The sequence below is a fragment of the Sorghum bicolor genome, chromosome 8 (assembly GCF_000003195.3).
Source record: "Sorghum bicolor cultivar BTx623 chromosome 8, Sorghum_bicolor_NCBIv3, whole genome shotgun sequence".
Classification (NCBI taxonomy): domain Eukaryota; kingdom Viridiplantae; phylum Streptophyta; class Magnoliopsida; order Poales; family Poaceae; genus Sorghum; species Sorghum bicolor.
The window spans coordinates 2,090,394-2,111,777 of NC_012877.2; the positions used below are offsets into that span (position 1 = coordinate 2,090,394).

Here is a 21,384-nt window from a genome sequence, read left to right on the forward strand (position 1 = left end):
GTGGGCAACCAGCCACATGAAGAACCGACAGAGGAGGCGCCCAAGTTTTCCAGATGCGCTCAAAAGGGGCAAAACTCAGAGATCCCTCAAATAGAGCATCATAGGCTGATTTGGCTGAATAATCACCTGAGAGAGATAACCTCCAAATGTGCCTATCAGGTATTCCCTCCTGTAACTCCATATCTTCTAGAGTTTCCCAAAGCTCAAGAAATTCCAATAAAGCTTGTACAGGCATATCCCCCTGGATATCCTCTATCCAATTCATCCCATTCAGAGCAGCCTTCACAGTGCGCCTATTTGCTCTTCTTTTGGATACAAGGATATAAATATTAGGAGCAAGATCCTGAACACTTTTACCAGCCAACCATTTATCCTTCCAAAACAAGGTATTGGCGCCATCACCAACCTCGGTAGAAACAGCCAGCGAGAGGAGGCATTCAACATCTCTGCTAGTCTGCAGCGGCAAGCATGCCCATGGTTTATTAGGTTCAGATTTTTTAAGCCAGGGCCATCTTGCTCTTAAGCTTTCCAACTCATGTGGCAGCCTTGGGAGGTTTATAACCTCATTCTTAAAACTAAGAAATCACCCATCACCTCAAGAGTTCATTCTATTGATTTGAGACCAAGGGTAGGACAAGCCTTTGTAGCAAGCTTAAGTCTTTTGTGGCTTTCTCAACAACGTTGACTTAGACAAACCTTGGTGGTGAGCTAAACCATGTGAGCTCGATCTACTCATTTGCTAGGATTCTGTGGTATCCAGTCTTCGAGCTAGACTTCATCTTCACATTGTAAGTCTGTGTAGCTTACAAATTCAGTTTACTCTTTGCAAAATATTTTTTCTGTCTGAGCTTGATTCGTAGGCCAGTAGTGACGCTCTATCAAGCGCGCAGTGCCACCCTGTCTTCTGACGGAAATTGGAGTTGAATTTTTATAGGCCCATTCACCCCTCTCTAGACCTCCTTAACTTTTCAACCCCTATGAGATGGAGAAGGCGACACCTAGAATGGCGGAGGATTGTATGGAACGCCTCTTGGCCCTACGAGATCCGCTCTGTACGAGCTCCGGTGTGGCTGCAGGCAATGCTACGACAAGGGCGAGACCACGAGCGTTGCTCCAGTGCTCCAACACGGCCATCAGTGGTGCTCTGCGGCTCGGCTCTGGTACTCTAGCGAAGGCACTGGTAGGGCTTCGGCCACAGGAGTGGACACAAGGCACTGCAGGGAGTGGAGATGGCGATTCAGTGAACATATATAAGGAGGAGATCCGACGCCAGGGAGCTATGGTGGCGTGGCGTCATGGAGGGGCAGCAACCTATTGTTAGCGACACAGGGGAACCACGACGTTTGGAGTCACAGCGCGGGCGACGACCTGCTGTCGGCAACATTTGGGAGCTACATCGACACGGTCACGGAGGGGCAACATGGGAGCAAACCACACGGCAGAGGGTGGGGCGAAAGGGAAGGGTCCGAACCTCGAAGGAGCGCCGAGAGAAGGCAAAGTATTATGTCACGAGATTGCGGCACGTGGGGGAGCGACTATGCGGGCAGGTGCTGGAGGGATAGGGTTGTCTTCTTTTTTTTTCTTTTTTAAGCGACAGACAATATACCTGGTTTTAGAGACAGACTATTAAATGTTAAGAATGAATCGCTATAACGACACACATTGAATCACTAAATGAGGATTTAACATCAGATAGTGTGTGAGTTATCTTTAGCGTCAAATCATCCATTGATAAAAAGAGTTTTTACCATCAGATGTTTGATGGTGAAGTGGTGTTGTGGTGTAGTGCCAGCTAAAACAAGCTTACGTCAGGTTTAGTAGAGTACGTAAAGACTACTTGTATATACATGGTAAGAGCTCCACGACCGTACTTAGGACTACTTGTACACGATTAAAGCTCCATCACGGAACGAATATCTATTGGGATTGGCTATGGCTAAACGTTCTCATCTAGATGCATCTTCATCTTGATCCATGAGGGTAGCATCCATATCTTCACTTTCTCCAGCCCCCATCCAGTTGCCATTCAACCATTTCCCAACATCGTAGTGTGATCAGCATATATTTACAAAGGTGGTAATTTAATTGTAACGACATGTATCAACATTACCTGTTTGGTGGTTTTTTCTCGCCATCTTTAACAATATGGGCCTCCGGATAAGGTAATAATGAATGAAGTTTTATCTTCTCATAATTTGTTCTATCAAACACAAAAAAGATTGGATTAAAAATTTATGTTGACTGAACATCCTCCAACTTGATTACTGAAATGTTCCAACATATCTCAGTCAAGTGCAGAACAAAAACCTGTCAGCAGCACTAACAAAAACTTCAACACCGAAAGAAAAATCCACTCTTACCGTCCTGTCTTAAAATAGTTCAGAATTCCACAGAGAAGATCAAACCGCAGGTACGGAGTTCCCGTTCTCCAACCATAGTAGTTCATGCCTATAAAATTGCCGTTGACATCAACAAGAGGCCCTCCAATCCCAGCCTAACCAGGTTAATTAAATGGAGAGATTGTCAGTTGTGATGTACATGATGTGCTGTATGCACCCTCAGTCTAGATCTTTTCTAGATGGACTAGCAAACTGCCCATGTGTTGCAATAGCAATACAAAATCAAAGGAGTACATTTGTGTATATAGTGAACCTTGGTTCCATGACATCGTTCTAGGAGATTGGGGTGACAGTGAAACTGATTTGTAATAAGTGGCAGCATGAAGGGTAAATATGGTGGTGACATATATAGTATAGGGGTACAGTGGTGGTGATGGCAGACACCCCATCATCACCAACTCAGTCAACTATAGGAGTTGAGATTTATGTAGAGATGTGCATGTAGCATTTTATTTACTAAAGTATTGAACTATCTGATGTACATGCTACATAGTCAGTTGATTTTTATAGGCACACTAATATCTGAAATCAGAGAAAATTTATATTATAAAATCAGAACCTGAGGTATACTTATTTGTGATCACAACGCACAGGCAATGCTAGTGCAGTAGTAAGGTACATGTATTGGCACTACCATTACAAATACAGCTATATAGGGCTATACTAGTTAAATATAGTATAGATGCCAAAGCTTGCACCACTAAAGGACCTTACAAATATTTCTGGATCACAATTAAAAAAAGAAACATCTGATAACCAATGTCGAGTGGTTGTGTATTCACCTCCAGGATGGGAGAAAAGTTTTACACCTGCGCGTCTTACTCTTCTTTTATCCCTGTAGATGAAGATCAATATGAGTACTAACCCAAAAGGGACCAACATGAGCAGATAATGCAATAAAACAAGAAAGAACTAACACCCCGTTTGGATGTAGATATTGGAGCCCAGACTTTGGAACTGGGATCAGGTTTACTCAATGCTGCTGTTTGGATGCACGTGGAATTGAGTTTTGGCATTGGAGACCCAATTCCTTGGTATTGAACTATAACTGGCAGGGGCCTATCACAATACAGAGACGGACCCCTCCATATTGAGTGGAATCAGGGACTCTTCCCCGTGGCCCATGGCACGAGCGCGAGCACCACCCTCTTCCCCATGGCCCCGACGCCTTCCTCTCCTTCCCCAGGCCTTTGTTGAATATGTTCCAAATTCAATTGCACATTATAAAGGCCGACTTCCGACTTCAAAATGGTGTGGCCGAGCGCATGAACAGAACCATCATCTCAAAGGCTCGTTGCATGCTGTCCAATGCAAGGATGAGCAAACGTTTTTGGGCTGAAGCAGCTAACACCGCATGTTATTTGATAAACAGGTCGCCTTCTATTCCACTAAATAATAAAACTCCCATTGAGGTATGGTCAGGTACACCTGCAGATTATTCACAGTTGAAAGTTTTTGGCTGCACTGCTTATGCTCATGTTGATAATGGAAAATTAGAGCCTAGAGCTATTAAATATTTTTTTCTTGGTTATGGTTCGGGAGTTAAAGGATATAAATTGTGGAATCCCGAAATACGGAAATAGGAAAGACTTTCATGAGTAGGAATGTTGTTTTCAATGAATCTGTGATGTTTAATGACAGTTTGTCCTCAGATCATGTTGTAGAGAGTCCTGAAAGGGAGCTGCAGTATACCAGTGTGCAGGTGGAGCATGTGAGCCAGTTGATACTCATGATGATGAAGTTGCTGATGATAATACTCATGATGATGTTCAGCAGCACTCACCAGTCAGAGGAGGATTTGCCTATTGCTCATCGCATGTCAAAGAGGGGTTGTGGACCTCTAGCTCATCTTATTGAAGAATGTAATTTGACTTATTATGCTTTTAGTTGTGCTGAACAGGTGGAGAATACTCATGAGCCAGCAACTTATCGTGAAGCCATTGGTTGTGGTGATCGTGAGAAGTGGCTTTCGGCTATGCATGAGGAGATGCAGTCTCTTGAGAAAAATAGCACATGGGAGATTGTTCCTTTGCCTAAGAAGAAGACGATCATCCGTTGTAAATGGATTTTCAAGAGAAAGGAGGGTTTAACTCCAAGTGAGCCTCCAAAGTTTAAGGCAAGGTTTGTAGCAAAAGGCTACAATCAAATTCCCGGTATTGACTACAATGATGTGTTCTCTCCATTTGTAAAGCACAGTTCTATTCGTATATTTTTTAGTATTGTTGCTTTACATGATCTTGAGCTTGAGCAGTTAGATGTGAAGACTGCATTTTTACATGGAGAGCTTGAGGAGAATATATACATAGACAAGCCGGAAGGGTTCATAGTGCCTGGCAAGGAGAAATTTGTTTGCAAGTTAAAGAGATCCTTATATGGTTTGAAGCAGTCCCCTCATCAGTGGAAAAGAGGTTTGATTCATTTATGCTGTTACATGGTTTTAAGAGGTCTAAATATGATAGCTGTGTGTTTATATCAAGCATATTAATGGATCACCTATATACTTGTTGTTGTATGTTGATGATATGCTGATTGCTGCCAAGAGTAAGGTTGAAATCACTAAGTTGAAGAAATTATTGAGTAGTGAGTTGACATGAAAGATCTTAGTGCTGCTAAGAAAATTCTCGGTATAGAAATTATTAGAGATAGAAAATCTGGTTTGCTATTTCTTAGTCAGCAAAATTATATTAAGAAAGTTTTTCAGCGTTTCAGCATGCATAATGCTAAGGCTGTTAGTACTCCTATTGCACCTCATTTTAAATTGTCAGCTGCACAATGTCCTAGTACAGATCAAGATATTGAATATATGTCAAGAGTTCCTTATTCTAGTGTTGTTGGGTCTTTGATGTATGCCATGGTTTGCTCTCGTCCAGATTTATCATATGCTATGAGTTTGGTTAGTAGATATATGTCTAATCCTGGTAAAGAACATTGGAGGGCAGTTTAGTAGATTTTCAGGTACCTCAGAGGCACAACAGATTCTTGTTTGAAATTTGGCAGAACTGAGAAGGGACTTACTGGTTATGTGGATTTAGATTATGCTGCTGATCTGGACATACACAGGTCACTCACTGGATATGTGTTCACAGTTAGCAGTTGTGCTGTAAGTTGGAGGGCTACATTGCAGTCTATTGTGCTTTGTCAACTATTGAAGCAGAGTACATGGCTGTTTCTAAGGCATGCAACGAATTAATTTGGCTGAAAGGTCTGTACGCTGAGCTGTGTGGAGTTGATTCTTGCATTAATTTATTCTGTGACAGTCAAAGTGCCATTTACCTTACCAAAGATAAGATGTTTCATGAGAGAACTAAACATATTGACATCAAGTACCATTTTGTTCGTGATGTGATCGATGATGGTAAGTTAAAGGTATGTAAGATCAATACTCATGATAATCCTGCTGATATGATGACTAAACCTGTTCCTGTTGCTAAGTTTGAGCTGTGCTCAAGCTTAGTTGGTTTAGTGAATTAGTCCAAGAGGTATTTTTTCTTTGATTATGTTCAAGATGAAGGTGTTGATTTATGCTACAAGATGAATTTGTCTCAAAGTGGAGTTTGTTGAATATGTTCCAAACTCAGTTTCACCGATATATGATCTTGTAAGCCGCCGCATGGCGTTGTAACCCAAACTTTTGATAATAGTGAGGAGTGTTTGCTGGCTAGCGCCCGTGGTTTTTTCCCTTCGCATTGGAGGGGTTTTCCACGTTAAATCTTGTGTCTCCGCTGTGTTTTGATCTTGTGTTCTTCGTTGTTTATCCGCCGTCATTCACAACACAACAGGTGTCCGCCGATCAAGGTAGCCACCCCTGATGCCTCCCACTCCTTCCCCAGGTCCGACAGGTGTCCGCCAGTCAAGGTCACCACCCCCGATGCCTCCCTTTCCTTCCCAAGGTCCGGCAGGTGCTCCTACAGGAGTGTTAGGGTGGTGCGGTGGAGATGAGAATACGGGTGAATCCTATGTACATGCAAACAATAGATTGGTATTTGTGAGTCATTTCCAAAACAAGGCTGATTTGGTATTGGTACCAATTCAATGCCAGCACCTTCAATATCTACATCCAAACAGACCCTAAGCAAATGTATACAAAATCTTGGTCAAGAGATACCATATCCCCAACAACTAGTTAGTCTCAACATAAAAAATTCTAACATATTTTGAGGTAGAGAGATATATTGGCTTCAATATTTCATACAGAGGAATGTTGCTACACTACAAGCCTACAATAGAAAGCAACTGTGACGCCTGCAATAAGACAACTATCCCCATTTGAAAATTTCTTTCTCTAGAGAGTAGACATACCAAACCATCAAGTTGTTATTAGGGGTAAACATAGAGGCTGCAACTACATAGATAAACAAACTGGAAATATATTTGCATACCTCACTGGCTTCACCAGGTTTAGAAATACATTCTTTTTCAATAATGTACGAAAATGCCCCAGACGTTCAAGAATTATGCTCCTTGGCAAGAACATTGGTCTTTCCATATTGCAGAAGAGGTTCATGCCAAAAAAGTTCCCACAAAAATCAAAAAGTGCGCCACCCTGCATAGCCTACAAAAATAGGTGGCAGGCTTTAAAATGATAAAGAATTAGAGTTACTCCCACCTTTATGTTAAAATAGTCACAGTTGATCATCTTATGCAAATTGTAATTGCTACTGTTTTATCAACAATGTGTAAATACTTTAAAATGTATAATAATTTTGTATTGTCTTCCACTGCAAATTCAACTAACACAAAATACATTCAACTTAACTGTACAGTTTCATAGGTATTGGGAATTTAGGATGAGTAAAAGTAAACAGAGGTAGTAAGTAATATTTTCTTTATTGAGTACGAGACATAGTTCAGTTCATACAGTAACAGAAAAGATTAGAACACTCAGAACAATGCTAGTGTACCTCAGATAATTTACATGTAGAGAACATAACATATCGACTATATTGAGATCCACGTGAATCAGTGCATGTCCCACTTGTGGCCAATAAGCTGCCAGAGATGTCATACCCTACTGCCACTACCTTTCTACCATGGGGGTCAAATTGCACCTGATGATTGAGAGGCAAACAATAAACATCAAGGACAAACATGACTTTGACAACAGCAATTTCAAGATCCAAATCATATTCTTCCAGAAACCCTATGGCAACATTTCCTTCATGGCGTACTTCAATCTATATTGATAAAAGCAAAACAACACACAATGGTCACGATTATGTACAGTAAACAATAGCGATTAATAAATGATTCAATAGCACAAACCTCAAGCTTATCATGGCCATTTGTTTCAGAATCATGTAAAACTCTAACCAAACTTGCTGAAGTCACACTCGCGTTCTATAACTATGCCATAGGATGCATATAGCACACTTTGTCCTACAAGATCATAATTTATATCATTCACAACTAATGATTTGTACACTACATATATTTTGAAAAAATTAAGGGTACAACAGAATAATCACCATTGGACAAAGCAATTGAGACAACACTTCTAGACAACTTTGATGCAACTTCCTCACTCAGTTCACTCCAGATATCTTGATTGTCCCAACATAAGTCAACAAATTAAGAAAACAAGTTACAATACACACATGGGCGCTCAAATAGATCCATAAATAAAAAAACAAGAAGAAAAAGGAAGAACCAGCGGACCTGAAACCGACAAGTCAGTTGCCTCTTCTCCACTGCAAGTTCTTTTATTATCAGCTGAGAATCTTGTAAGATCATCAGCACCCCTCTTACTTGGCAGCATCTTTACAAAACTGAATTAAAGGCAAAATGTGGGTTATAACCAGTAAAGCAAACGTTGCTGGGTCAGTGACTCAATTTTTATTTATGCGGTGCTACTTTCATAAAGTAAAACAAAAGAAATGCACCGTCAACTTAATGGTAGTGAAACACGTAGAGTGCAAAATATCATCGTAGTGAAACATATATATTACTTCGCAACCAATATAGAACACAAAAAAACATATTTCGTATCTGATATATGGAATTAAAAGGACAAAAAATTCCAAACTATGGACCAAGGAATGAGCAACGAGAATAGCAAAACAACAGAGCCAACACAAGCAGCAACGGATTCACAACAAACTAGACGTGCAATCTTGACCCTACATGGAAATCAACTTAGAAAGTCTTCGAAAAGAAACATCAAATGAGTACCAACACAGGAATGAAACACCCTGATTTTTCATCAGACTCTAACCAACAGATTAGCAAACTGGCAACACCAAATAAATCCTAGAAAGCAAGCACCAAACTAATTGGTCGTGGTATAGAGAAACTGAGAGGAACTAATCTACAATTGGCGGCTGACCTGGATTCATAAGAAATAATATATATACAATCCAGGCCTAACAAGTTAATCAAGCATCAATAGGGAAAAGCACTATATATGGTTAAAGAAACCATCAAAGCTTCACTTCCACACTAAAATCCCAGATATTTTAAGAGATACAAGCCGCTAGATAAGCAATCAGATGAACTAAAGATCCAACAGAATCAGCTCCTTACCTAATTTTGTTTCCATCGAAACAAGATAATCAAGGGGAATCGACCTAATTTGGTGGCAGCAATATTAATCTATTACTCATCATAACCTTAAATATGTATTTATGCCAAGCTATGTTTTTTTAAAGATTCATTCTGAATTTTTTGGAACATGGCTCATAGTGCATATACAGGGGTGAAGGTAACCTTAAGATATTTTGTGTGCTGCAATGTATATCATCAATCCTAAATTAGGTGACACAGCCACCGCCAAAATTAGGTCAGCTCCCCTTGATATCTTGTTTTGATAAAAACAAAATTAGGTTAGGAGCTGGTTTTGTTGGATCTTTAGTTCATCTGATTGCTTATCTACCAACTTGTATCTTTGAAAAAAATCAGGGATTTTAGTGTGGGAAGTGAAGCTTTGATGGTTTCTTTAACCATATATAGTGCTTTTCCCTATTGGTGCATGATTAGCTTTTTAAGGCTGGATTGTATATATATTATTTCTTATGAGTCTCATCATCATCATCATCATCCAATCTAATGTAAGAAAAGTAACTACAAATGTGTACTGGACTACAGAGAATGAACTACAAAGTCAGTACAGATGGACTATACAGAGTAAACTACAAAGTGCAGGTAGAAGGATAGCTTGTTGTTGTATCGGTTCAACAGCTACTAGCCAGCCTTAATTAAGCCACCAGCAGGACATGCATCTCCCCAATTTCTAGCTACTAATTAGTACTACTACTGGTATATATTTAGTGCTAGTTTAATTTTTTTAGTGTGGGCTAGGATTAATGCTGTGACAGTGAGCATGCACTACATTAATTAGTTAACCTGATGGATGAATCAAGAGACATCTATCACTATTACAGAAAAATAATGAATGGAGAAATAAATTGAACATGAGTTTTTTTTCTCGAAAACGTAGGAGAACTGCGCTTCATTATATTAAGAAGAAAAGGGGGAGAGACCCCAGATACAGCACACACCACACCAATCCAAAATAAAACTACACACACGCCTGTGAAAACAAAAAGACAACCAAGTCTAGACGTCCTCTAGGCTACAGGGCTACAGGGAGATCATGGGGAGGCTGGGAAGCCAAGAAAGATAGCCCCCGACACAGCCCAAAGCCGACTCTCCTCTAAAGCAAAACCAAAAACACCACCCAAACTGGGAGTGGCTCCGTCAAAAATACATTTGTTTCAGTGGTTCCACAAGGTCTAAGCTCCTAAGATCACAAGAGAGTTAAACCCCTTCCTTGTTAACCCAACAGTAGCATTGCTTGAAATTTCCCACCACTCATCAAAAAACAAGTCTGAAGGCTGTGGACATAATTGTTGGATCCCAAAGTGTTGGAGCAAGTAGAACCAAAACTACCAGGCGAAAACACAAGAAACCAGTAGATGGTTAACAGTTTCCTCCTCTATCACAGAGAGGGCACTGTGCCGGATATGGCAGCCCCGCGTTGCAAGCCGATCAGCCATCCAACACTGATCATGTGAGACCAGCCACATGAAGAAGCGACACTTGGGTGGAGCCCAAGATTTCCAGATTCTCTCATATGGGCCAAAAAGAGTGGTGCCTATGAAAAAAGTCTCATAAGCTGACTTGGCCGAATATTGACCACTAGAAGAAAGACGCCAAATGTGGGCGTCTTCAACCTCCAGCTGCAGTTGAAAATCATAATGGAGATCCCAGAGATCGAGAAACTCCACCGTTACTTCCACTGTCATAGTACTAGTACCTCGATATCCAGGACCCAAGCATGATCAGTAAGAGCTTCTTTAATTGTGCGTTTGTTTACTATCCTTTTTGGTGTTTCAGCGAGAAGATGAGGGTCGAGGTCAGCAATTAATTGTCCATTCAGCCATTTATCAGCCCAGAAAAGAGCGTTTGCCCCATTGCCAACCTCAGAGACAACTGCTACTCTAAAGAACACTTGGACCTGTCTAGGCACCTAGAGAGGAAAGTTCGCCCAAGGCCTATGGGGTTCATTTTCTGAAGCCAAACCCAGCGTATCCGCAGCACCCATCCAATGGAACAAGAGTTATTATTTGTGTTAATTTGGATTGCTTGTTACTCTACTCCAATTTGCACTGGTACATACTCTGTAGGTGTCGGTGAGGCGACAGAAAGGGATCTAAGCAGGAGTGGGGGGACTGAGTAATAGTATAGCAGCTAGCATTCAGCATTTCAGCAGCTAGCCAGGATAGAAAGCAAGATGTCCAACTCCATACATCTCCATGCAAATATTTTTCAGGACTAGACTATGCTACACGAGATGCTGTTTTTCAGGACCAGATAAATAGTACAAAAGTTCATGTCCAGATCCTATCTATCAGCTTGCACTTATTGAGAAGTGTTGGGGAGATGCCCTCCGCACTCCCCAGCAGTACGGTGAATCGTGGACCTTCTCACTCGGTGCCGTGAGAGGTTTGAGCTCCAACGGACAGTAGGCTCAATAGTAGGTGAAAACAGTGAATGCTCTCTCTCTTTATTAATGGCGGTATCGCGCCCCTTATATAGGGCCTGGAAACCGACCTAATGACATTTACATAAATGCCCCGTGGCGGTGGGGGAATATCCCGGTATATTCTTTCATCGCAGTCTACTGACCCTAATACACCTGCGTAATTTCACATTGCAAGCCCTTCGTTCATCCTCTGACTGGGGCCTCAGCTGGTCGGAGGCTTGGATCCTCCGCCCAGTTGCGGATCCTCCGACGCTTTGGTGTCGGAGGTTCCTCAGCCCGGCTAGGCCGGAGGTTGCTCGACCCGGCCACCCCGGGAGCTCCTCCTTAGCCTGGTCCAGTCGGAGGTTCCTCGGCCTGGCTGCGTTCTCCCGCCATCCTCGGACCCGGGAGGGTCGGAGGTTCCCACCTTTCCTCGCTCGTGGACCTCCGCCGGTGTCTCAGTCCCTGCACACACTTAGCACGACCAGACGAGTCGTCAACATTAGCATTTCCCGATGAAGGATATCCTCCGACGCTTCAGGCGTCGGAGGTTCCTCAGGTGAAGGATAACCTCCGACGCTGCCGGGGGGAAGGATGCAGCTGTTCCCCAACAGTTCCCCCCTTTTTGGGCTAATGGCACTCCTGCGGTCCATGTGCTCAAAAACATGCTACGCTGCGGGGACTATGAGCATGGTTGCTGCCTTCCCCCCTGGTGCGCAGGATGTGTTTGTTAGCAAATGTTGGATTATTGTTTCTTTTACTTAGTCATAAATTTTCTTGGTTTCTTTATTTTGCCGGGATCCTCCGACCATTGTTGCTATGTTAGTCTGATATCCTACGCGCGTTAGATTGCGGAGGATTGCGGAGGATATTATAGCCGTTGGAGTTAGCCGTTGGCATTGACGAAGCGCAACGGTCTGGCCGATTCCTCCGCTTATAACCGTTGGGCGTGGGGAATCGCAACGGTCACGTTGCCGCAGGCCCCCCCCCCTATAAAAGGGCATTGGGGAGGCTCTTGGGTCTCACCCTTGCTGCCTGTTGTTTGCGCTTCTTCCTTCGCCCACTCGCATTCGCTCTAGTTGCGTATAGCTCTTAAGTGTTTGCGGAGGATATAAAGTGGCTCATTTTCCTTCGCCTCGTCCTTCAAGGTCAGATTTTTCTGGTCCTTTGCGTAATTTTCTTAGTGTGAGGTCCGGTGGTTGGTTGCGAAGGTTTGAGGAGTGGATGCTTGAGGTGGCAGCAGCTCAAGACCTGGAGGAGACGTTGTCCGACGTCGAAGCTTCTGTTGGTGATCTGATCAGCGCGAAGGAGTTTGAGGAGATGGCTGCAATTACCTTTGAGTTTGGGGAGTCAACAGTGAGGACGGAGGATATCGCTGACATGGTTGAAGCGCGGTTTTTCAAGGATGGCCGCGCGAAGGCTCCTCCTGTGGGTCAGACGGTGCCTGCGCCTGAAGAGGGTTATGCTGTTGTATTCAGAGACTTTTTTACCTGCGGACTTCGGATGCCTCCGTATCATTTCCTTCGTGAGGTGATGGAGAGCTTCAACGTTGAGCTACAGCATTTCAGTCCCAATGGGATACTGACCCTTAGCAAGTTTTCATGGGCATGTGAATCCTACGGAGCCATGCCCCACATTGACACTTTTTGCTCATATTTCGAACTTCAGCGCCAGCCTAAGAAGGTGAAGGATGCCGAAGGTGTTGAGTGCATTGCGCAGTTTGGAAGCTGCGCGTTCATGCCGCGCCGCACAATGCCTGGGCCAAGGTGCGAGATCTCCTACTGTCAAAAGGGCAAGTGGGAGAAGGATTGGATGAGAGCCTGGTTCTACGTGAGGACCCCCGCTGCGTCGAGGACTTTGGATGACGGTAGCGTTGATAAGGTTTATCCTTACGCATCGTTGATGAAGGAGTTGAAGCCTATTCCGAAGGTTGATCCTTCGAAGCCGGTGTCGGAGGAACAGGTTGAGGCGCGATTGGCTTGCGACAAGGCCTTTGCGCAGGCTTGCCGATACTCCGGAGGTCGGGACCTAGTTGAGTAGATGGTTGCAGCCGACTACTGGCCCCTTGGCCGTAGGACTGACGAGTTTACCATTGAAATGGTGCAAGTACCAGTCTTTGGTCCTCCGGAGGGGTTGCCGTTTCCTCGTTTTGGCGCGGGTTTGCCTGAGGATGAGACGCGGGAATCTTTCCTTGACCGCGTGGAGGTTTCTGCTCGAAGGATCGTTGGAAAGATCTCAGAGAAGGAATACCTCCAGCGCAAGTCCGCACTTGGGACTATGCCGCGTTTCAATCGCGTTTTTGAAGAGTTGGGGGTCGAGTATGATGATTATGTCGTTCCTCCGGAGGTTCTGCTTGGCCTGGAGAAGAAGGATTCATCCAAAGCCGTTGCCGCAGCGGAGGCTAAGAAAAGAAAGGGTTGTGGTGCTGTTAAGCAACTTGCGAAGAAGCGCAAGGTGGAGGTTGTGCTGGAGACTCCTTTGGAGTCTTCCTCTGCCCGCTCTTCTGCTGCCGAGTCTAACTCGGTGGCTTCTGTTCCTGCGGGGGCTGCTCCTGCTGGTGGAGTTCCTGAGGTTGAAGCCTCACGCGCGGTTTCTTCTGTACGCGCGCCTTTCGCGTCCCTTCTTGGGGAGGAGTCTTCCGACGCGGAGGCCCCTGAGGCGAGTCCTGCGCGTGAGGCAAATCCTGCGGTGGCTGAGAGTCCTGCGCGGGAGGCTTTGGCTGGAGGAGGATCTCCGCCGAAGGATGGGCAAGAGGAATCCAGTGATGAGGCAGAGTCTGTCTCTGTTCGGAGGATTAAGAGGGCGGAGGATCTCCCGCGTCCGGCTGGAGATGGTATAAACTCGTTGTACATGGGTAAAGTTTTTGTTGATTCTTGTTTTTCTTTATATAATTTTTTTTATTGACTTGGTCTCATGTTGTTTATATTTCTTTCAGAGGATATTTTTGCTGGGTTGGCTACTGCGGAGGAATTGGCCAAAGGCGCCAGCGTTGCGCAGGAAGGACTTGCTGTTCCTCCGCGGCGTGAGCCTGCGCCTTCTGCGTTGGCAAGTAGGCCTTCGCCTGCTGATGTTATTGGTCCCGGTGAGTTTCTTCTTTTTTGTTCAACTAATTGGTTTGTTTTTTTCGCATTTTATTCTAAGGTTTGTTTTTGTTTTGCGCAGGTGCTTCTGATCCTTCGATCACAGGTTGGACTGATGCCTTGCGCGAGGTTCATTCCTTGGTCGGAGGTTCGTTGTCTGGCCTCCGCCGAAGGTTTTTTGTTTCTTACGATGTTTTTTCTTACTTGTTTTTGCTTTACAGATCGTTTTCGTCAGAAGCTCCGCGGCATGGACTTTGACACGCTCCTTCGCGTGCAATATGAGCACCATAGCCTTGTACGTTTGCGATGTGTTTTATCTTCCTTCGCGGTTTTTCGCTCGGAGGTTTGTTGTAACTATTTATTTTTGAGCAGGGTCATCACATGGCTGCCGCCTTGGAGGAGCGTTGCTCCCGGGAGGTTATCTGCCGTGATGAGGCGATTGGTGCTCTGAAGAAGGAGAACGAGACCTTGGAAGCTGAGAAGGCTCGCCTGTCGGAGGAGGTTAAGGAGCTTTCCTCCGTCAGGAGGGAGATTGATTCCCTGAGAAAGGAGAGGGATGAGTACAAAACTGGGTCGGAGGTTCTAAAGAAGGAAAAAGAAGATGCTGAAGCTTCAGCGGCTGTCCTCCGCACGAGTGTTGCCGAGGCGGAGGTGGCTAGGGATTTGGCCATGCAGCGAGTCGAGAAGGCGGAGGACATTGCTGAATGCCTTCGCAAGGAGCTTGATGCTGAGCGGTTGTCTGCGGCTGAGTTGCAGACGCGCATTCAGAAGGCGGAAGCGGAGGCTGCAGCTATTGTTGAGCTCTATGCTGACTCGCTTGCGAAGTTCGGGGGAAGTACCTCTGCTCCTCCGCCCAGCGGCGACGTTGGGGCTGGCCTAGCGTGGTTGAAGTCCCATATCCGCATGCTCCCTGACTTTGTCGGGGGGGCTGTTGATTTTGGGGCTTTGGCCGCGGTTAGCTCCTTCGCTCGACTTTTACGGCGCGGAGGTTGTTCCCACGCCGAGGGTGTTGCCAAGGTGGAGTTTGCCACGGCGGAGGACGTTGGCGAGGGCACCCCCAGCCTGCGCAAATCTGTCCGGAACTTCATCAGTTCGTTCTGGATTAGGTTTGGGCGGGCTGAGGCGAAGAAGATGGCGGAGGCTCGTCGCGCTGAGGTATTTTTGTTTTGGTTTTTTTCTTTTTGTATTTTGTTTTGCTGCTTTGCAATGTTAAGATGGGTATTTTGTAGGAGATTGCGAAGAAGAAGGCTAAGGTTGAGAAGGCCAGTCCTTCGCGTCCACCAAGCGAGGCGCGTCCTCCGACCCAGGATGAAGCGGAGGCTCATGATGCTGGTGCCAAAGCTCCGGAGGGATCTGCTGCCAAGGTTCCAGAGCTGCCCGAGACTTCTGCTCCTCCGCCTCAGGTGTGAGGCTTTTTAGTTTTTAGGTTTTTCTTAGTCTTTTTTGCGTCCAAGCATGTGACGCTTTTTTGTAACTAAGGCCGGAGGTTTTGCTTAATTTGTAAAGACTGTTGAAGATATAATATATTGAGTTGTTTTCAGATAAGCATTTGTTTTACACTTTGATCCTGCGCAGGTCTCTGGCGGAGGACCTGCGCAGGATCATTGCATTACTCCCCTTTCAATTTTTTACAAGGGGATATATGTTTCTGGTGAATTGTGGGAGTACTGGCGAATTGCCTTCCCTAACATGAGGGTGGTGGATATGTTTGAGTTTGTTGGCTATGACCTAGATGATGAACGATCTGAATTTGTCCGGTCGCTTGCGCGCCGAGGTTCATGGCCTCCGGCTTAGGTGGTGATTTTTGTTTTTCTTTTCGTTTATCGTAGGTTTTGCGTGTATTTCTTTGACATGGTTTGATGTTTTTATGTAGTTGCCATATCCTATCCTTCGCATCTTTGGTGAGAGGGATAGGGTACGCTGGGTGGCGGAGGCTTCTGAGGATGTTGCTGAGCCTTTTCTTCATGGTTTTCCGGAGGTTCGAAAGCTTCATTATCCTTTTTGGTTTTAACCTTCGCTTGTGTTGGTTTTGAAGTTGTTATTTTCTGCGAAGGTTGTGAGTTCTGCTCCATTGGAAGATCTTCCTTCGAACTTTGTCGAAGGAAGCTATGTTACCCCGGTGACGTTCAAGCGTGGAGATTTGTATGCGAGGGGTTATCTAATTGACTGGTGGCGCCATAAGTATCCTACGCGTAGTATTGATGACTTAGTTGATTTTCTTGTTGAAGATTACTGCGATGAGCTTAGGCTTTTTCCGGATTCGTATGTAAAAATTGTGCGAGGGTCTTAGAACCTTCGACGTTTGACGGTCGGAGGACGTTTCTCGTTTTTTGTTTTAAGCTTTTGTTATGTACATTGTATATAGTTAATAAAGATCAGACATTTTTACCACATGGTCTCCGCACCTTTTAACTTTATTTTTATTACAACCTTCGCGCTATAATGTTTATACATTGCAACGTCACGGTGGTGTTGATCCTAAGGATCTTTGTGTTGCTGTGGTCTGCTCGTGCTTGGTGCTCGCTGTTGCGAAGGTGTTGTTGATTTTTTCTTGTGCGGAGGATAGTCGCTTCTTGGCCTTGGAACCTTCGACTTTATAGGTGCGAAGGAGCCTCCGCTGAATTGTGCTACTTTTTCCCTTTGCTCGACTCCCGTGGAGTGTTGTCGAGGAGTGCCTTCGGTTATCTGAGTCGGAGGTTCTGAAGGGACGTTACGAGACTTCGTGCGATACCCTTCAGAGACCTCTGAGTCTGACTTCCATTGTTTCTGTTGTGGCTGTACACGACTTTGTGGTCGATGTTCATCACAACGCCGCAGTTCTAGTTTTACGAAGCTTCGTGCAATACAAACTTTTGTTGTTGTTGTGAGGCTAACTCCTGCTTCCATGGTGGCCTGGGATTTTTGCTTTGTGACTGCTAGGTTTGCACTCGATGCTTGGGTCTATGTATACTGATCCTAATTGAGGGTGGGGGCTAGGTGAGCTTGGTTTTATAGGCTTTCGTGCATTTATTTTATGTACTCTGTTAGGTTAAAATTTATTATTGAGTTGTTGTAGTAGTTGGTTTTGTTGTACCTGACTGAAGGTTATTGAAGTTTTGTCTTATTTGCACGCTTTGTTTGTTGGAGGTCTGCTTTAGAATAGCAGGATTCCTTCGACCTTATTTTGGTGAAGGTTATGTGAATTTCGTTGAGGTCCATCTTGTAAATGTTAAGCCTCCGCTGCCTTTTGGCAAAAATAGTATGGTTCCTGATGCCTGATTGTCCTCAGGTCTTCGTCAGGTTTGAAGGTTTTGTTCCTTCTGGCCATGCTGTGATGCCTGAAGAGGACAGGACTTTTTCACTTTTTGGCCATGCTATCCTTGCTGCCCGGCTCTTGGCTAGGTCTTCTGCTAAGGATTTGGTGTTTTTTCACCTTTGAGGACGTTCCGAGCTTTCTTAGCTTTTGGATGAAAGCTGCGGAGGGTCCTTGTGATCACGTGATGTTTTGTCGAATGCTACAGCCTCGTTGCTGGCTGTTTTTCGACTTTTGGGCTTTGGTTCTAGGGTGGATTCCTCTTTATATTTCAGAGGTTTTTACATAGGTTCTGCCTCGTTAAAAACCTCACCTCCTGGTAGGAGTACCCCTGTGAGGAAAAGAGTGCAGACCTTGGAATGCGAAAAAGTAGAGAAAAAGAAAATAAGCGTATTTAGGGATGTGGATGCCGCCGCTTATTTTGCAGGGGTCATCCTTACACTCAAATGTAAAATCTACGTAGATTGTCGACGTTCCACGTGTGGGTGGAGGTTCTACCTTCGAGGTCTTTCAGGTAGAAGGATCCTGACCTTCCTACTTGTACTGCTGTCTAAGGTCCTTCCCACTTGGGTTGCAATTTACCAGCGTTTGGGTGATCTCCTTTTTTCCTGAGCACCAGGTCCCCATTTTGTATGTCTTTTCGTACTACCTTGCGGTCTCTCCAATTCTTGGTTTCTTGTTGATACCTGGTAATGTTCTCCACTGCCTCAAGTCTTATTGATTCTAAGGTTTCCTTGCAGTACTCTTCATCTTCAGCCAACTGCTGCTTCATGGAACGCAGGCTTTGATGCTTGATTTCTTCGGGCAACATTGCCTCTTCCCCATACAGGAGCTTGAATGGAGTGAACCCAGTTGTTCTTGAAACTGTTGTGTTATGTGACCATACAACTCTTGGTAGTTCTTCAACCCATTTCCCCTTGCGTAGGTTGAGTAAGGTCTTGGAGATTGCGGAGAATATTGTTCTGTTTGCTCTCTCCACGGCCCCGTTTGACTCTGGGTGATAAACAGATGCGAAAGCAATTTTGGTTCCTATGTGATGGCAGAATTCCTTGAAACTGTCTGAATCAAACTGCTTCCCGTTGTCAACTGTGAGCAAGCGTGGAACTCCGAATCTGCAGACTATGTTCTGCCAGAAAAATTTCCTGATTGTTTCAGAGGTTATGGTTGCCAGTGGCTTAGCTTCGATCCATCTTGTGAAGTATTCGATGGCCACAACGGCGAATTTGTTTCCCCCCTGGGCAGTTGGCATTGGTCCTACCAGGTCCATTCCCCATCTCTGCAACGGCCATGATGCTGGTATGAGCTGAGTTAGTGCTGAAGGTCCTGAATGAATTGGTGAGAAGGTTTGGCAGGCTTTGCATGTCTTCACTATTTCTTCAGCATCTTTAATGTGAGTTGGCCAGTAAAAGCCTTGTCTTAATGCTTTAGCAGACAACGCGCGAGGTCCAATGTGAGACCCACACATTCCAGAGTGTATCTCTCGCAGGAGTTCTCTGCCCTCGCTTTGTGATATGCATCTCAGCAAAGGTTGGACTACGCCTTTCTTGTACAGGATCCCGTCAATGGAGGTGTAGTTCCTTGCTCTTGCCTCCATCCTCTTGGCTGTTGCTTCGTCATCTACAGCTGTCTCGCCTTTGAGGCAATCAGCTATTGCCTGCCTCCAATCTTCGCTTTCTGTCAGCAGGACTGAGCGAAAGGCTTTTGGCAACGATTCGGTTGCGGGTGTTGCAACAATCTGGTGGAAGGTTCCTTCTGGCAAGGGGTTGTTGTTGGCTGCTTCTTTCGCTAGCTCGTCTGCCTCGTAGTTTTCGGCTCTTGGAATGTACTGCAGAGTGAATCCCTTGAACCTTCTCTCCAGGCCTCTTACGACGGCTAGATATCTTGCCAGCTCCGGGTTGTGTGCTAGGTATTCCTTCTCCACTTGACCTGCCACCACCTGGGAGTCTGTTTTGATGAGTAGGGTTTTTGCTCCCGAAGCCTTAGCTTTGTTCAGCCCGAGGATGAGACCTTCATACTCAGCTATGTTGTTTGTTGCTTTGAATTCGAGTCGTACAGCGAACTTTAGTTTGAGTCCAGATGGTGCGATTAGAACGGCTGCTGCTCCTGCTCCCGCTTGACCCCAGGCGCCATCTGTATACAGCGTCCACGGCTGATCGATTACCTTCTCCTCGTTTTTGTTCGAAGGTGTCCAATCTGCCATGAAGTCAGCCAGGGCTTGAGATTTGATGGAGGTTCTGGGGACATAGGTGATGTCAAACTGTGATAGTTCGGCCGCCCATTTTCCTATACGTCCGGAAGCCTCTTTGTTCCTAAGGATATCACCCAATGGCTGTGAAGTGGGCACTTTAATCTCATGGCTTTGGAAGTAATGCTTGAGCTTCCTCGATGCACACAGGACCGCGTACGCGATTTTTTCTATCTCCGTGTAGTTCAGCTTTGCTCCTGACAGAGCTTCAGATACGTAGTAAACGGGTCTTTGCACCGTTCCCTTACTGTCGCTTGTCTCGTGCACCAGGACACCACTGACAGCGTGATCGGAGGCAGCCACATACAGTAGTAGTGGGGTGTCTGGCTCAGGCACTGTTACCACTAGGTTGGTTGCGATGTAATTCTTGAGATGCCTGAAGGCCTCTGATTGTTCCGGACCCCATTCTGTTTTACCTTCTCCTCTCAACACTTTGAAGAATGGGAGGCTCCGTTCTGCCGATCTTGAGATGAATCTATTGAGGGCTGCTATTCGGCCAGTCAGCCTTTGCACTTCTTTCTTGTTTGAAGGTTCTGCCATTGACATGATTGCTTTTGTCTTGTCTGGGTTAGCTCTGATTCCTTCGGAGCTGATGATATATCCCAGCATTTTTCCCTTGCTGACCCCGAATACACATTTCTCCGGGTTGAGTTTCAGTCCGGCAGATCTAAGGTTGACAAAGGTCTCCTGAAGGTCCTTGATATGATCCTCCTTGCGCTTGCTCATGACGACAACGTCGTCGACGTAAGCTATAATGTTTCTCTGCAGCTGACTTCCTAGAACCTTCCCCATCATTCTGGAGAAGGTTGCTCCGGCGTTTTTGAGACCCTCTGGCATTCTGGTGTAGCAATACGTGCCGAAGGGGGTTGTGAAGCTTGCCTTTCCTTCGTCTTCTTTTTTGAGCCAAATTTGGTGGTATCCGGAGAAACAGTCCAGCAGTGAGAATCTCTGACAACCAGCTGCTTTGTCCACAGAGGTATCTATCCTTGGCAAGGGGAAGGAGTCTTTGACACAAGCCTTGTTGAGATCCGTAAAATCTATGCACATTCTCATTTTGCCATTTTTCTTGGGGACCAAGACCACATTTGCCAATCATTCCGGGTACATGACTTCTCTGATGACCTTTGCGTCCAGGAGTCTTTGTACCTCTGCCTTCGCGGCTAAGGTTCTTTCTTCAGACATTTTTCTTTGTCTCTGCTTCCTCGGCCTCATTCTCGGATTAATGTCTAGCGAATTCTCTATGATGTCTCTGCTGACTCCCTGCAGGTCAGTGGCACTCCAAGCGAAGATATCTTGGTTTTTTTGCAGCACGTCCAACAATTCGAGTTCCTCCTCTCTACTGAGGGTGGCTGAGATGGTGACCTTCTTATCTGGAACAGCTCCCTGCAGAGGGACACGTTTCGTTTCCT

General features: G+C 45.1%; 1 protein-coding gene across 1 annotated transcript; it reads left to right on the top strand.

The window, feature by feature from the left end:
* Nucleotides 13,399-15,847, top strand: LOC110429740. The gene is made up of 6 exons (XM_021446195.1): nt 13,399-14,191; nt 14,294-14,440; nt 14,521-14,544; nt 14,660-14,733; nt 14,811-15,512; nt 15,668-15,847. Exons 1-6 carry the CDS (start codon nt 13,399-13,401, stop codon nt 15,845-15,847), a joined length of 1,920 nt encoding a protein of 639 aa, XP_021301870.1.